General features: G+C 49.8%; 1 protein-coding gene across 21 annotated transcripts in view; it reads right to left on the reverse strand.

Moving 5' to 3' along the window:
• Nucleotides 1–16,388, reverse strand: part of LRRFIP1 (LRR binding FLII interacting protein 1) — a 125,047-nt gene that overhangs the window by 59,177 nt on the left and 49,482 nt on the right. For 18 of the 21 annotated variants that reach the window (XM_069860586.1, XM_069860585.1, XM_069860588.1 and 15 more), the window contains exon 2: nt 4,933–5,019. In XM_069860586.1, the coding sequence (XP_069716687.1) occupies nt 4,933–5,019 (87 nt within the window). Of the gene's footprint in view, nt 1–4,932; nt 5,020–14,839; nt 14,895–16,388 lie in introns of those variants that run through there. The other 3 variants (XM_069860583.1, XM_069860580.1, XM_069860571.1) reach the window with 1 other exon arrangement.

Here is a 16,388-nt window from a genome sequence, read left to right on the forward strand (position 1 = left end):
GGCTGTATAAGAAAGATACAGATTAACCACCACAAACCTCCTTAATTTCTTCTCTGCATATGCAAGCGTCAAGTTTCATTGCCAGTCTCTCCCTTCCAATTCAAGCCAGCAGAATTCTGCATTTCTCTAGTTTGTCCTGCACCATCTAGGATTTCGAATGGCTTCAAACAATCCACGGCTGTACCATGGGATCCATTGACTCAGATGAAACTTGTGGGCACCAAATCCTAGCAAGGGAAGAAGGGACCTAGGTCACAGAGAGCAGGATGGGTGAGCAGAGCAAAGGTGTTTGCATGTCTTCTGCCCACGTCAGCTTGGCTTCAGTACATTAAATTCACTACATGCTCAAGGAATTGACATAGAAAAAAAGAAACCCACCACAGAAAGCACCGGTAATGTATTTTATGCCAAAGAAAAATGAATCCAAAAGAGGAAAAGTGCGTGCAAATGCGTATGCCAGTAAAGAATGAATTTACAAAATAGCAGAGGCAAGTTTGTGCTGTTAACTTTTAAGCAGGAGCTGAAAATGAAGCGAAGAGACAAGCACAACGCACTTGCCTTGAACTAAAAGTACCGGCTCATCTGCTGTGTGAACTGGCAAGCAAGAATATTCTCCTGCAGATTAAGGAGTGGGAGGAGATCATTCTCTTTTCACTTCAGGCACCAGCATCAGCTTAGACTGCGGTCTCCAAGTGTCAGTCCTCCCAGAGACATTTAAAGCCTTGCCAACAGAACACACAGAAGGCACTCCTACACAAAGCGCTCTCAACAATTATCCCTAATGCCACAGCTTTTACATGTCTTGAAACATTACTGTTAAGTATTTCTTGGAAAAAAAAAGCTTTACTATGTCTTATGCCAAGCTTCTAAGACAAATAAAATACTCTTCTCTCCAATTTACCCAGTAGCACCATGAGGATTAACTATTTCTTACTCAGAAAAACCGGGCTGGCAACTTTTGACTTGCTCTTCGACATGAATTAAAGATAAATACCTAAAAGCCCACGAGTGTTTCATAGAATCATAGAATAACCAGGTTGGAAGAGACCCACCGGATCATCGAGTCCAACCATTCCTATCAATCACTAAACCATGTCCCTCAGCACCTCGTCCACCTGTCGCTTAAACACCTCCAGGGAAGGTGAATCAACCCCCTCCCTGGGCAGCCTGTTTGTCTCGGAACCAAACACAGCTCCGCAGTTCGAGTCAGACAGACTGGCATTAGACCCTGCAACTCTCAAACCAAGCATTTACAGACCAGGGCAGCGTGGTAAAAACCACAAAGCCCGTCCCTGCTCTGAGTCCCACCAGCTGGGTGGGTTCCAGCGATGCGGGAAGGGGCAAGGGAGGGACATCATCTGTGATCATCACTCTTTCAGCCTGGAACACGCAGTGGCAGCTTGCTGAAAATGAGGGCTCATCAGAAAGCCAACCACGACCTCCAGATTAATTATTTACATCTGTGGTGGGGAACAACAGAGCAGCACAGAATAAGAAGCCAGAAACTTTCAAGCTGTTACATTTATTAGATCTGAGCCTTTCTTAGAGCCTCAAGTCCAGGAACCCCTTCTCCACTAAACATATAAACATACACACCTATAGATGATTCAAGACCAACCACTTCCCTTGTCTTCATAAACCAGCACACACAACATCATGGTTCTTGGGCTGATTTTCTTTCTTCAGATCAGAAAACACTTCCCATTCACCCAGACGTCTTTCCTACTAAACTTGTAGTCATGCTCCCTCCTTACCACCTTCCTCTCCCTGGGAAAGAAAATCCCTACACCCCCACCTTGGCATACTAATCCTACTTTCTGCTGCCTGGCATGAGATGAGATGATACCGCCTCTGGAACACACCTGCAATCCTGCCCCACCGCAGCGAACAGCAGCAGCCTTCCACAGCCACTTTCCCACATCTCACACCACAAACCAGCGTGTTCTCCCAAAAGCCCATCTAGTTCTGTACGTAATTTCTCCAGCAGTTTGTTGCTTTGCATGAAGTTTCCAGAGGAATTCTTAGCCACCCCGTATTTCTCCCCAGGTAGGGCTGGGCCCCCAGCAGCAGCAGCAAGCATGCTCACCGTCCTCCAAAGCCAAGCTGCCTGTCCCAACCCCCTCATCGTATGCTCCTTCTGAAAGGCAAGCAGCTTATTAATAGCGTGGCTGATGATTAAGACCATTTTAGATTTCCAAAAGAACAGACTATGCAGCAAATTCTGCTGTCGATTGTGTGTTTCACGCGAAATAACTCCTGCCAAAAGAGCTCGGGATGATATCGTGTAGTCTTCACCATTTTCCAATGAGCTTTACAACTCAGTTGTGACTCAGCCTTGGTGCACTCTTCACATATGGCTTCACGCAGGGCATTCTAAGAGCTTTCTAATAAAGCTGCTGCTCGCTCTCCTTACAGAAAGATTCACAAGAGGACAAAAATCTCAGCTACCTGGTGCCTTTGCATGGACATTTCTTTTACAATGGCAATATCACATCTGTAGACTCACAATGAAAAATTATCCAATTACTTTAAAGTGAAGAAAGTGAAGCACAAAGTTAAGAAACCTCATAAACATTAGACGATGGGCAGGAGAGGAACTGATTTCCAGTTCAAATTCAAATCAGTTGAACACTCTACTTCACTGCCAGCAGGAGCTATGCTGCAGGGTTTATAGCTTGCAATTGTAACATCTGGAAACTTTAAACCTAGACCAACGATATCAACGTATTCTCAAGCAATCCATGCTCCCCAAGAAGCCTGCCAGGGCACGTACGCTGCTTTGTGCATGAACAAGTACATACACATGCAATAAATTTATTTATTGCTTTTTAACTCCTGTAACTGGCTCTAAAAAGCCTCCTGAAGTAGTGAAGCAACTGCTTTAAGTTCTGATTATTCCGCACGGCAGTAGTGAGAATGTGCTATGTATTCCTCTGGGAAGTTTGCGAAGGGAAATGAACACAGCAGACGACAAGTACAGTCACCGGTACCACAGTCCATTCTCCTCTAAGGAAGGGGTCAGCACCAAATCTCTTGCATTGATCGCTGCTTAGGATTTTCTATATTGATATTTTCTCTTACTGTATCTGCAAGAGATTTTTGGCGATGAAAACCTTCCTGCAGCCATCCTTGCTGGCTCTGCCTTGCAGCTGGGGGCTGAGATGGCGGGATGTGAAGAAAATTACAGAATATCTTTGCTTGCAAAATATGAAACAAATGTGCAGTCACCTTAGGTAATTTATGCCAGCGAATTACAAAACTGATTGCAGTGAATACCTGGCTTAGCTTTCAGAGCAACAGCCTGTACCATTTGATTTCTCTCTATACAAACGTTCTCAGATCATCAGCTCTTCAGTTCTTAACCACAGGAGCACACATGCAAACTTTGGCTTTTGTACCAAAACTTCAATTTATGAGGACACCCTTCGCAGCATCAGCATTTCATCTTCAAGGGGGTCATCAGCTCCATTGATGGTAGCTGCAAATTAGATGGTAACAACACTTTCAGGTGCCATGACACCCATATTTAGTTTGCTGCCCCAACAAAACACCTTGTGGTTGTTTACCATCGACCTTCCGAAGGCTGCTCAGCACGTCCCATCAGGCAGAGCAGGAAGGTCAGCAGTAACGATGCTTATCTCCAGTCCAAGCTTTCCGACTGTGATCCAGGTTGCAAGAAATGTCCTTCAAGAGGCAGCAACTGTAGCAGAAAGAGGCCCCTCTCTTCCACAAGCAATGCACTCGCAGCTGTCTTGGTGTGACTGCAGATACATCTAACCCTGCTGCGGCTACTGGGTGCTCAGGCACATCCAGACGTGCCTCAACGAGACAAGACGCTCTAGCACGAAGCTGAGCACAAGCAAACTGCCCAAGTGCTTCTATTCCAGGCTGAGTACTGCAGACTGCACGGACCTCAGTCTGCTGTCACATCCCGATCCACTGTTTGAAAGCTAAACTGAATCCTTCCTTGCACCCTAAAGCACAGATGTACAGTTATTCTTAGCACTTATTCCCACCCGACTCCCCCAAGCTTCTTATTTGCTCCCTTCCCTTCCAAATGTATCTGAAAACATTACGATTGCTGCTGGTCCTGTTACATCTACTGTCCTGTTCCATTAAATGCACCGACACACAAGTTTTAAGCCCTTCTGGTTCAGCCCGCTGCTGCCAACACGTGCTTGCAGCCCCACTCTATTATAGCAGCTCCAGTTTAGTTTCTGGAGCTCCAAAACAAACACTGCTCTCAGTTTCCTGGAGTGAAGGGATGTTTAGAGCAGCTCCTGCTTGTCAAACAGCAGGGGCAGAACAAGCCTTTTGGTCTCTAAGACCAATCCCATGTTGGAAGCCCACACGCTGAACTGCAGGGGTAAAGCACCTCTGCTGATGGTATCAAACAACGAGCTCTTCCAGACTTTAGGAGAGACTACGCTAGGCATCTAATCCCAACACTCTGGAGAAGATAGTGCTTTGCCAAGTCCATTGCTAAGTCCATTACTTCAGCCAGCAGCAACCACTGTTTTCACCAAATGGGAAGATAAAAACGCCAGCATCACGGTAACAAAAAGAAATCCCTTGTTTTAACAAAGGTAAAGAGTCTTCCATATTCATTAGATTGCTAATGAAGTGATAAGAATCCACCCGCCCCAGTGCGCACATAAACAAGCTGCCTACTTCTAAGTTTAATATTAAACAATGATTACTAACCAACCACCAGTTTTCTGTGAATAATTCTACGGGCTTCACCAGAATAAAATTCTTGCCACAACCACATTTTTTTCCAGGCAATTGTATTTGCTACCCTCTGGTCAACATTAGCTCCACGCAGATATTATTAACATCTCAACAAAATATAGACTAACTCTTTCTTCCAGGATCTCGGGATATACTCAGGAAAGTGGATGATCAAACACCCGCCCAAAACCTTGCTCGTACCTCTTTCTGCTGCCGCTCCAGTTCCTTCATGCGGATCTCCCGTGCCTCTGCCCGCGCCGCTCGCTTTGCTGCCAGCCTGGCTTCAGCCTGCAAACGGGAACACAGCAATGAAATAAAGGCTGGACACTCCAAGGCGAAACACACTGGTTAAGCAGGGCATGAAATAAGAAGACCAGGCTCAGCAAGATGATAAACACAACTGTAGGAGTTAATTCTCTGTTGCAAGGGATGGCCCTGCCTTCCGTAACTTGTTATGCTCCACGAGCAGGTACTACACCCTTGTGTAGGCACTACCCTCAGCAAGCAGCTGTGTTTAAGTGCGCTCTGTGTTTCCCTAATTACTGTTTGTGCAGATAGAGAGGAAACAATGAGATTTAGTTTAGAAAGGCAGGTTTTGCTTCCCCCCCCCCGCAACCCTGCGGTGCGGATTATTTTTTATTGATGAATTAATTTCACCAACAGCAAACACACTCTGTGCCCTTTTCCTCACCGCTGACATTGTGTCCACATATACAGGAACAACGGTTGGGAAAATATTGCCATTCAGAATGACTACACACAACTAAAGCTGGAGAAAGGGAGGCAAAGGAGCAGGGAACTTGAGAAAAAGCACTAACTCAAGTCTCCAGGTGTCCATATTCAAGTCCAAACCTCTCTGGAGTGGAAATCTGCCAAGAATGAGGCTCACGGGAGATCTACAGCGCTTCTCCGCTTTGGCCCAGTTGCAAGTCTGGAACATGCTACACACTAATGCTAATGTTGATATTCTGCTTTCAATCCCAGTCAAAACCAGTGTTAAAGAGGAAAATGCAAAATTCACTCAGGCTTGGTGCAGCACAACTTCATGATGAGGGTGGGGAGGCCCTGGCCCTGGTTGCCCAGAGCAGTGGTGGCTGCCCCATCCCTGGAGGTGTTCAAGGCCAGGTTGGATGGGGCTTGGAGCCCCTGATCCAGTGGGAGGTGTCCCTGCCCATGGCAGGGGGTGGGAACTGGATGGACTTAGAGGTCTTCCCCAAACCAAACCATTCTATGATTCTGTGATCTTCACCAAAATACAAAATACGCAGTCGCTAGGCCAAAAACTAAGTTCACACCACTCATTTTCTACAAACCCACCACAAACAGCCCCAACCCCTCAATACTGCAGTTGTTCAGTTGTTGATGGTCTCCCCGAGTTTACTGCCTCACCCCTACACGTGAACGGGTAGGCAGGCAGATTCCTTTTGACGATTCCTGCAGGTCCCTGTGTCGCAAACACAGTCTATTTAAATGAACTGAGTTTTTAATTCTTGCAACCCAGACAACTTCAGCCTGAAAAATCACTTGTAGCAACAGGAAAATCTTCTCAGAGGGTAAAAATGCCCGTGGTGGGAAAAGGGTTGGTTTTGCACAGAGCGTTGCTCTCTCTTCAGTTCATTGCATGAACATCAAGGCAACTGGCTCTGGCGTGGACAGAAATACACCCATGGTCCCACGCCTAGAGCAGACCTTGCAGCCCAAACATTGTCTCCTCTCAGCATTACCTATAGAGCTGTTACCTATAGAGCCAAACGACAGCAGGCGCTGGGGTGAAACCGTATGTTATTGCAGGCATCTTCAAGGGACTGTGGCTTCAACAGCACCGACCAACCTGAAGCAGGACGTCCAAAAAAACCACACAGCCCTGCTGCTGGGCAAACACGAGGTGGAACCCCTGCCAGGCAGCGTTAGAATTTACCTGCAGTGGTTGAAATTGTTATTGACACTCACTGGACAAACATGCTGCGAGCTGCACGCTAAAGGTAAGAAACCACAGTACGGGAACAAGTCCAATATTGACTTGACATGATGCATTTCTGTTTATCTGACACTCAATTCCAGTACCTCAGGAAGCACTGCAGCGGGTCTGTCTGCTGGTACTGCTGTAAATAAAGGATGGTGCCAGAGACCACGACTGCTCTGGGCTATCCATCACGAGAGGGTGCCAGGCGATCCATATGATACCAGGTAACCCCTGCCGCCTTTTATCAGCTGCCATTCACAGGATCATGGAATGGTTTGAGTTGCAAAAGACCTTTAAGATCATCAAGTCCAACCATCGATCCAGCCCTGCTATGTCCACCACTAGACCATGTCCCCAAGTGTGACTTCTACCCATTTCTTAAACACCTCCAGGGATGGGAACTCACACACCTCCCTGGCAGCCTCTGCCAGTGCTTGACAACCCTTTTAGGAAATAAATTCATCCTAATATCCTAATATATTTTGGGCACTGGAGCAGGCTGCCCAGGGAGGTGTTTGAGTCACCATCCCTGGAAGAGTTTAAAAGACGGGTGGATGAGGTGCTGAGGGGCATGGTTTAGTGACTGATGGGAATGGTTGGACTCGATGATCCAGTGGGTCCTCTCCAACCTAGTGATTCTACGATTCTATGATAATATCCAACCTAAACGTCCCCCGGTGCACCTTGAGGCCACTTCCCCTTGTCCTGTCACTGGCTACCAGGGAGAAAAGACCAATCCCCTGCCTTGCTACACCTCCTTTCAGTGAGTTATAGAGAACACAAAGGTGCACACAATCCAGGGAAGGGGAATTGTACTTTAAGGGCTCCAGCTCATCAAGGATTTTTTGAGGAGAAAGGGAACAGGAGACAGAGTTTCAAAAGCAGCACCGTTGACTTCTCACAGTTTAGAGATGCTTTCCCTCACCCTGACACACAAACTGTTAAGTTGCCTGAAGAAACAGCACAGAAGTGAATGCAAACAAACTGAACTCTACAGACATTTGAAAATCCCACATGATCTGCGTAAAGAATAACATCAGTGCAAACAATTAGCTCTATTTTCCCCACATGGAAAACAAGGGAACTTAAAGTCTCCATAAACCAAACACACCAAAGAGTACAGAAATGTGTATCCCAATAGCCCTGCTGTTAAAAGACAGAGAAAAAACTAAGCTATTTTAATGTTGAAATTATTGCAGCTATCTTCCTTCTAAATACCAATAGCCAGAGGAGCTTTCATGTTAGAAAGCTCTCCAGGGAGACCTTAAAGCAGCTTCCAGTACCTGAAGGGACTACAGGAAAGCTGGGGAGGGAAAGCTGGAGTGACAGGATGGGGCGGGGGATGGCTGTAAATTGAAAGGGGGAAGATTTAGATTAAAAATTAGGAGGAAATTCTTCATGCTGAGGGTCGGGAGGCCCTGATCAAGGTTGCCCAGAGCAGTGGTGGCTGCCCCATCCCTGGAGGGGTTCAAGGCCAGCTTGGATGGGACTTTGAGCAGCCTGGTCCAGTGGGGGTTGGAATTGAGTAGGCTTTAAGGTCCCTCCCAACCGAACCCATTCTATGATTCTATTATTTTAAAGCAACTCATTTTCTATTACATCAAAACAAAGAATTACAGGATTGTTGAGGTGGGAAGGGACTTTGGGAGGTGTCCACCCTCCCGCTCAAAGCAGGGGAATGACTGAATTGAGACCATGCTGCTCAGGGCTTTGTCCAGTTGAAAACCTCCAAGGTCGGCGGCTTCACAGCCTTTCCAGGCTTCTTGAAGCCTGACCATCCTCACAGGGAATATTTTCCCTCTAACCCTGCATCACATCAGAACCTGGTATCTGTCAGTTTAAAACCTTGTCTCATTCTCCTGCCTTGCATCCGCATTTAGAGACTGGCTCCTGAGTAACCTCTGCGGGTGTGTTGGGAAGCTGCTGCTCCAAGTTCCTACCTTAACGTCTGCTGTTCTACATCAAACACTGTAAGTAAACTGGCTGTTAACACTTCTAAACATGCTCACAACTCGTGCTATCCAGATGATTACACAATGATCTCCATTGTGGTTCCCAACAAAAACACCAGCTCATTTGTGCCGGACAAAGGTGGTTTGTAAGAAACAGGCAATCCACCCCAAAGGGGTTTTCAAACCCACAGTAAAATGAGACCACAGGTGACAAGAAATAGAGACACATAGACATATAGAGAACAGATTCTCAATGCAGTGATCTGGTCAATGCGATAAGCAACGGTCTCTGATGGCAACAGTGACACAAACAGCACTGAGATAATGATTAACCATGAATCAAACACGTCCATCAAATCAACTTATTTCATTTGCTCACACAACGTTGGTTAAGAAAGACTGAACATGTCCTTGCTCACCATCCACCTCCCGTGGGCACTTCAACAAAACAGACCACAGGAGTCCACAGTGGGGAACGTGAGAGCTCCTGAGCACCCACAGTTCCAGGAAAGTCCTCACCGGACAAAGAGCACAAACAGCCCCCAGCTGCACAAGTCCAATATCTTGTCTCAGTACTTCCAAACCCTGTTCCTCTGAGGCCACCCATCAATCTTTGAGAGAGTTCTCCAACCTTCAGAGAGTGTTCTCCAACCTTCAGAGAGTGTTCTCCAGCCTGGGAGGGTGTTGTCCAGCCTCTGCAGGGTGTTCTCCAGCCCAGCAGAGATACATTATGCCGTAATCAGGCTGGTCATTAAATAATCAACCTGCACCCTCCATAAGCCTGTTTCTACCATGCTTTAATTTATAGTTACTAAACCCAAATGAATACTTCTGATATTCTGTAGGTGGCATCAGTGAAACTTGGCATTGCTCATGAGCTCCGAGGAAGTAAATCCATCAGGGCAGGGATGCGCCCACACCTAATGCTCTGTATGATTTTATCAAAGGCAAACTAAAGGCAGGTAGCAGCCCTAATGTCCAGCGAATTCTGCAGCAAGTGCAGGAGACAAACAGAGCCACTACAGAGGGACTTTCCTGTGCAGAGGCACCGCTCACCTATGCAGAGGAGCAAGCTGCACAGCACGGACATTCCAAACACGACCTCCACCGTCACCTGCAGCCTTTTAGACCAACACACAGAGTGTCAAATTCACGATGGACTTCCTTGAGAGCAAGAGAATTACTTGAACTCGTTAAATTTGGCAAACCACCTTCTTTGAACATCTTGGACTCTGTTTTCACATTAATATTCTGTGCTATAAACACCTGGATACTTTGCACACCCTGCAACAACAACTTGAACTCCACATTTCTCCCCCTTTGCTGACTAAACCGAAACAGGCTTTGCCTGGATGACTTTGGCCTTCATCCAGCTCAAGCACTGGCCAGAGCCCAGACCTAAATCACCTCCAAGGGCAGCAGCAGACACTGCACCCTGCAAGAGATACATCTGAGCATCACAAAATCACCCATAAACTCCTACAGACTTCTGAAATTCAGACTACAAAAGCTAAAATGACAGTCTCAAGGTTGTCAGCATAAATAACTATTTGATGGATTCGAGGTGAAAAAAAAAAATCACTAAGATTGAGGGAGCCAATCTTAAAATCATCTAAAATTCAAGAATGACTCAGTGAGCAATACAGGCCTCAATCAAAAGTGACAGATTGCTGGCAAAAGCAGAAGACTGAAAATATGAGGCCTAATTGCCCTCATTACACAGCTTTTGTAACTTCTCTTTTATGAAGTATTGCTCTTCTGACAGGGAGAACTGGCAGCTTCTGCTGTATTGTGCCTTTCCTACCAAAAAAAACCCCTAAGGGGCTTCTGTAAAGCCCTGTGGGCAAAACAAGATGAGATGGCAACCACACTGCTGAGGTGAACATGGAAACATACACCAGCTGGAAAAGAATCACCTTATTTTATGTAACTCAAATACTACAAGCTACACATCCTCTATTTTATTGGAGCCTTGAGCATCCTGGTCCAGGAGGAGGTGTCCCTGCCCATGGCAGGGCGTGGAACTGGATGGGCTTTAAGGTCCCTTCTAACAGCGAGGAGCAGGAGATCTGCAGCTGCTGAGGAGCACCCCCTACACCCCATTTTTAATTGCCACGCACCCAGAGGAGGGGAGGTCCGGCTGCACCCACAGCCAGCACTGCCAGGGCCGTAATGCACAACTGTGAGAGTAGTGACAGCTTCCTGGCCTCAAGCGCAGCGTTGGGGAAGCTGCACATTCATTATCATTTTGATGAGAGAATTATTTAGGTGACTTCGTTTGGTGGAGGCTAAAAACACACATCCTGGAGATGTGCATTCTCTCAGCTTTTCCCTTCTGCAGTGCCCAGGAGCTCATTGTTTGCTAAGAGCCCAAGAAAGAGCCAACAAAGCCAGGAAATTAAGCTTTTCTAAGCAGTGAGAAATGACTGTGTCGACTTGCCACGCAGCCACATACGTAAGAGTTTGCGATCTATGCAAACCACCCCTTAATTCCAATGCACTCAACATGATCTGCTTCTGAGACCAGCAATCAAAGCCAGCATCATATTTCTTGTGGAGGCCTGAAGCATCAGTTTGCCAGCACCAAACCACACTCAGAAAGCTCTCTTGGATCCCACTGTCTGAGAAACTTTAAAACCAAATGGCACCTGCTCAGGGTATGCAACTACCACAATGTATGTCACAGAATCACAGAATCACTAGGTTGGAAAGGACCCGCTGGACCATCGAGTCCAACCATTCCTATCAAGCACTAAACCATGTCCCTCAGCACCTCATCCACCTGTCCCCTTTAAACACCTCCAGGGATGGTGACTCAACCACCTCCCTGGGCAGCCTGTTCCAGTGTCCAATGACCCTTTCAGTGAAAAATTTTTTCTGCACTCTCAGGCCACTTTAAACTTCTCACCAACACACTTAAAACACAGCCAGCAAGTCCTGCCAGGGCTCTTGACACCTTTCTTCCTAACCGATGCCGCCCCATTCCAAGATTTTGCAAGGGAAGGCTTTTCCACCAACATTATCCAGCTGTTCCCTCCATTACATCTATTATCAGACAAAAGAACTCTGACAAGATTTGTTGTACTTCTAAAGAACTGAAAGCCTAAAGGCCCTGGCCCAGGTTTCCCAGGGAAGTTGTGGCTGCCCCATCCCTGGAGGTGTTCAAGGCCAGCTTGGATGGCGATCTGAGCAGCCTGATCCAGTGGGAGATGTCCCGGCCCATGGCAGGGGGGTTGGAACTGGATGGGCTTTAAGGTCCCTCCTGAACCATTCTATGATTCAATTTAGACAATCAGCACCCGATTTGTACTAATCCTGTAATGCAGCTGACCAGCACAACTCTCCAGTAAAACCAGTGCTAACCCATGGTCCTGCTCCTCCCTTCTCCACATGAGCAACAAGTGAGCTAAACCTGCAGGTTCCAGGAGCTCGCTACGCGTTATCACGCGCTCCTTAGCAAGGAAACAAATGACTCCTACATTTAGAGGTCAAACCAGCATATTTACCTGACATTTGTTGCATCTGAGTTATAAATACAAACGCACTTCGCACCACTTACTCATATGACAATGAGCCTATGAGTCACCTGGGGCTCAGCCAGTCCACATCCTGCTTAACTCCTCACCTTTCCCTTCAATGTGCATCAGCATCAGTAGCAGCACAGTCCTGAACCTTGGCCCACACACAGACACAAGGATTCCCTTCCGATACCCATGCCGGAGCATCCCTGGTCAGGCAGCCAGGCCCATCATAGGCTTGTCCAGTGCTCCTTTCACGCTGTGACACCTGATGCTGAGGGGTGACAACACCCTGCGCTATCATTTTATGGTCAGAGGGGCTGTTTGGAAACTTTATTTAGGAACCATTTCACAGGTTCTACAAGCAGATCGGCTCCTAATTCCAAGCCATGCAGTGAGCAGCTAAGTTTTAAAAGAAAACCTTGCTGAATACTATACACGTTGAAGAACCAGCTGCCTTGCGGAGCTGCCAGCCGGCGGCAGCACCCAGCACCGCGGCAGCACCCAGCTCTTTGACAGCACACAGGCAGAATCTAAACCCCTGAAAGTGCTCAGCTCCTTGGGAGCGCCCAGCACCTCAGCAACCCCCTGGCAGCACCCTGAACCCCTGCAGCTCCCAGTTCTTCAGTAGCATCCCAGCAGCACCCCAGCAGTGCCCAGCTCCATAGCAGCATCCTGGCCGTGCCCAGCGCCGTGACAGCATCCAGCTCTTCGATAGCAGCCAGGCAGAACCCATCACCCCAGCAGCGCCCAGCTCTTTGACAGCTCCCTCACAGCACCCAGCACCCATGCAGCATCCAGCTCTTTGATAGCACCTGAAAACACCCAGCACCCAGCTCCTCAGTAACAGCCTCAAAGCACCCAGCACCCTTGCAGGACCCAGCTCACTGGTAGCACCCTGACAGCACTCAGCAATCCTGCAGCGCCCAGCACCCTGACAGCACCCTGAAAGCACTCAGCACCCCAGCAGTCCCTAGCACCCTTACAGCACCCATCACCCCTGCAGCGCCCAGCACCACCCAGCTCTTTGGTAGCACCCTGAAAGCACCCAGCACCCCCGCAGCACCCAGCTCCTCAGTAACAGCCTGAAAGCACCCAGCACCCTTGCAGCACCCAGCTCTTTGGTAGCACCCTGAAAGCACCCAGCACCCTTGCAGCACCCAGCACCTCCGCAGCACCCAGCTCCTCAGTAGCATCTGGAAAGCAACCATCACCCATGCAGCACCCAGCTCCTCAGTAGCACCCTGACAGCACCCATCACCCTAGCAGCACCCAGCTTTTTGGTAGCACCCTGAAAGCACCCAGCACCCCAGCAGTGCCTAGCACCCCTGACAGCATCCAGCACTCATTCAGCACCCAGCTCCTCAGTAGCACCCGGAAAGCACCCAGCACCTCTGCAGTGCCTAGCATCCCAACAGCACCCAGCACCCTTGCAGCACCTGGAAAGCACCCAGCACCCCTGCAGCACCCAGCTCTTTGACAGCACCCTGAAAGCAGCCAGCACCTCAGCAGTGCCTAGTACCCCGACAGCACCCAGCACCCGTGCAGCACCCAGCACCTCAGCAGTGCTTAGCACCCTGACAGCACCCAGCAACCTTGCAGCACCCAGCTCCTCACCAGCACCTGGAAAGCACCCAGCACCTCTGCAGTGCCTAGTACCCTGATGGCACCCATCACCCTTGCAGCTCCCAGCTCCTCAGCAGCACCTGGAAAGCACTCAGCTCCTCAGTAGCACCCTGAAAGCACCCAGCACCTCAGCAGTTCCTAGCACCCTGACTGCACCCAGCAACCTTGCAGCACCCAACTCCTCAGTGGCACCTGGAAAGCACCCAGCACCCCTGCAGCACCCAGCTCTTTGACAGCACCCTGAAAGCAGCCAGCACCTCAGCAGTGCCTAGTACCCTGACAGCACGCAGCACCCGTGCAGCACCCAGCTCCTCACCAGCACCTGGAAAGCACCCAGCACCTCAGCAGTGCCTAGCACCCTGATGGCACCCAGCACCCTTCCGGCTCCCAGCTCCTCAGCAGCACCTGGAAAGCACTCAGCTCCTCAGTAGCATCCTGAAAGCACCCAGCACCTCAGCAGTGCCTAGCACCTTGATGGCACCTATCACCCTTGCAGCTCCCAGCTCCTCAGCAGCACCTGGAAAGCATCCAGCTCCTCAGTAGCATCCTGAAAGCACCCAGCACCTCAGCAGTGCCTAGCACCCTGACTGCACCCAGCACCCTTGCAGCACCCAACTCCTCAGTGGCACCTGGAAAGCACCCAGCACCCCTGCAGCACCCAGCTCTTTGACAGCACCCCTGCAGCACCCAGCACCTCAGCAGTGCTTAGCACCTTGACAGCACGCAGCACCCGTGCAGCACCCAGCTCCTCACCAGCACCTGGAAAGCACCCAGCACCTCAGCAGTGCCTAGCACCCTGACGGCACCCAGCACCCGTGTAGCACCCAGCACCTCAGCAGTGCTTAGCACCTTGACAGCACCCATCACCCTTGCAGCTCCCAGCTCCTCAGCAGCACCTGGAAAGCACTCAGCTCCTCAGCAGCACCCTGAAAGCACCCAGCACCTCAGCAGTGCCTAGCACCCTGACGGCACCCAGCACCCTGGCAGCCCCCGGCAGCCCTGCAGCGCCCACCCCCGCTGCCCCCGGGCCCCGTGCGGCCCGCCCTCACCTCCAGCCTGGCAGCCGGGCTGAGGCAGCCGCCCGCCGCCTCCATGGCCCCGTGGCCGCCGCCGCTGCCGCCGCTCGGGGAGGAGCCGGGGCGGGGAGCAGCGTCCCCCCAGCCGCGGGCAGGGACACCTCCCACCGGAGCAGCCTGCGCCAAGCCCCGTCCAACCTGGACTGGAACACCTCCAGGGAGGGGGCAGCCACCGCTGCTCTGGGCAACCTGGGTCAGTGCTTCACACCCTCAGCATGAAGAATTTCTTCCAACGTCCAATCGAAATCTCCCTTCTTCCAATTTAAAGCCACGCCTCCTCGTTCTATCCCTGCACTCAATGATCAGGAGCCCCTCCCCAGCTTTCCTGGAGCCCCTTTCAGTACTGGAAGCTGCTCTAAGGTCTCCCTGGAGCCTTCTCTTCTCCTGGCTGAACAACCCCAACCCTCTCAGCCTGTCCTTATACTAGAGGTGCTCCAGCCCTCGGATCATCTCTGCGGCCTCCTCTGAACCACAAAAAGCAATTTTCTGATCAGAACAGACCAAACACAGACCTCTCGACTCTGTGCGCTAAGAGGATTGATGCCCACGGAGTGAAGAACCCTGGTTTGGGGCACAACAGTACGAGAGAACAGAGACAAAGCTGGTGAGGGGGCTGGAGAACAGGCCTTATGAGGAGCGGCTGAGAGAGCTGGGGGTGTTTAGCCTGGAGAAGAGGAGGCTGAGGGGAGACCTCATTGCTCTCTACAACTACCTGAAAGGACGTTGTAGAGAGGAGGGTACTGGGCTCTTCTCCCAGGTGACAGGGGACAGGACGAGAGGGAATGGCCTCAAGCTCCACCAGGGGAGGTTCAGGCTGGACATCAGAAAAGACTTTTTCACAGAAAGGGTCATTGGGAACTGGCAGAGGCTGCCCAGGGAGGTGGTTGAGTCACCATCCCTGGAGGTATTTAAAAGACGGATGGATGACGTGCTGAGGGTCATGGTTTAGTGGTTGATAGGAATGGTTGGACTCAATGATCCTGGAGGTCTTTTCCAACCTAGTGATTCTGTGAAGCTGGGGCAAAGCCGGCCAGCAGGGTGCTGGGCTGCATCAATCAGGGCTTCACCAGGAGTCATTCTTCCACTCAGCGCTTGTCAGGCCACACCTGGAACACGGCATCCAGTTTTGGTCCCAGCTATGCAAAGAAGATGTGGATAGGCTGGAGAACATCCAGACATGGGCCACAAAGATGATCAATGAATTGGGAAGCCTGCCATGAGGAAAGGCGGAGAGAACGCGGTTTGTTCAGCCGTGGGGAAAGAAGACCGAGGGGAGACCTTACCACCGTCTTCCAGTATTTAAAAGATGTCTACGAAGATCCATTTTACAAGGAGTCACACAGGAATGAGATGGGTAACAAGTACAAGTTACTCCTGGGGAGATTCCCATTGGACACATGGGGAAAATGTTTCCCAATGAGAACAATCAGCCATTGGAATAATTTCCCCAGGGAGAGGGTGGATTCCCCAACATTGGGTACCTTTAAGTTTCAGCTGGACAGGGTGCTGGACCACCTTGTCC

This window comes from Phaenicophaeus curvirostris, chromosome 7, assembly GCF_032191515.1.
Source record: "Phaenicophaeus curvirostris isolate KB17595 chromosome 7, BPBGC_Pcur_1.0, whole genome shotgun sequence".
Lineage (NCBI taxonomy): Eukaryota > Metazoa > Chordata > Aves > Cuculiformes > Cuculidae > Phaenicophaeus > Phaenicophaeus curvirostris.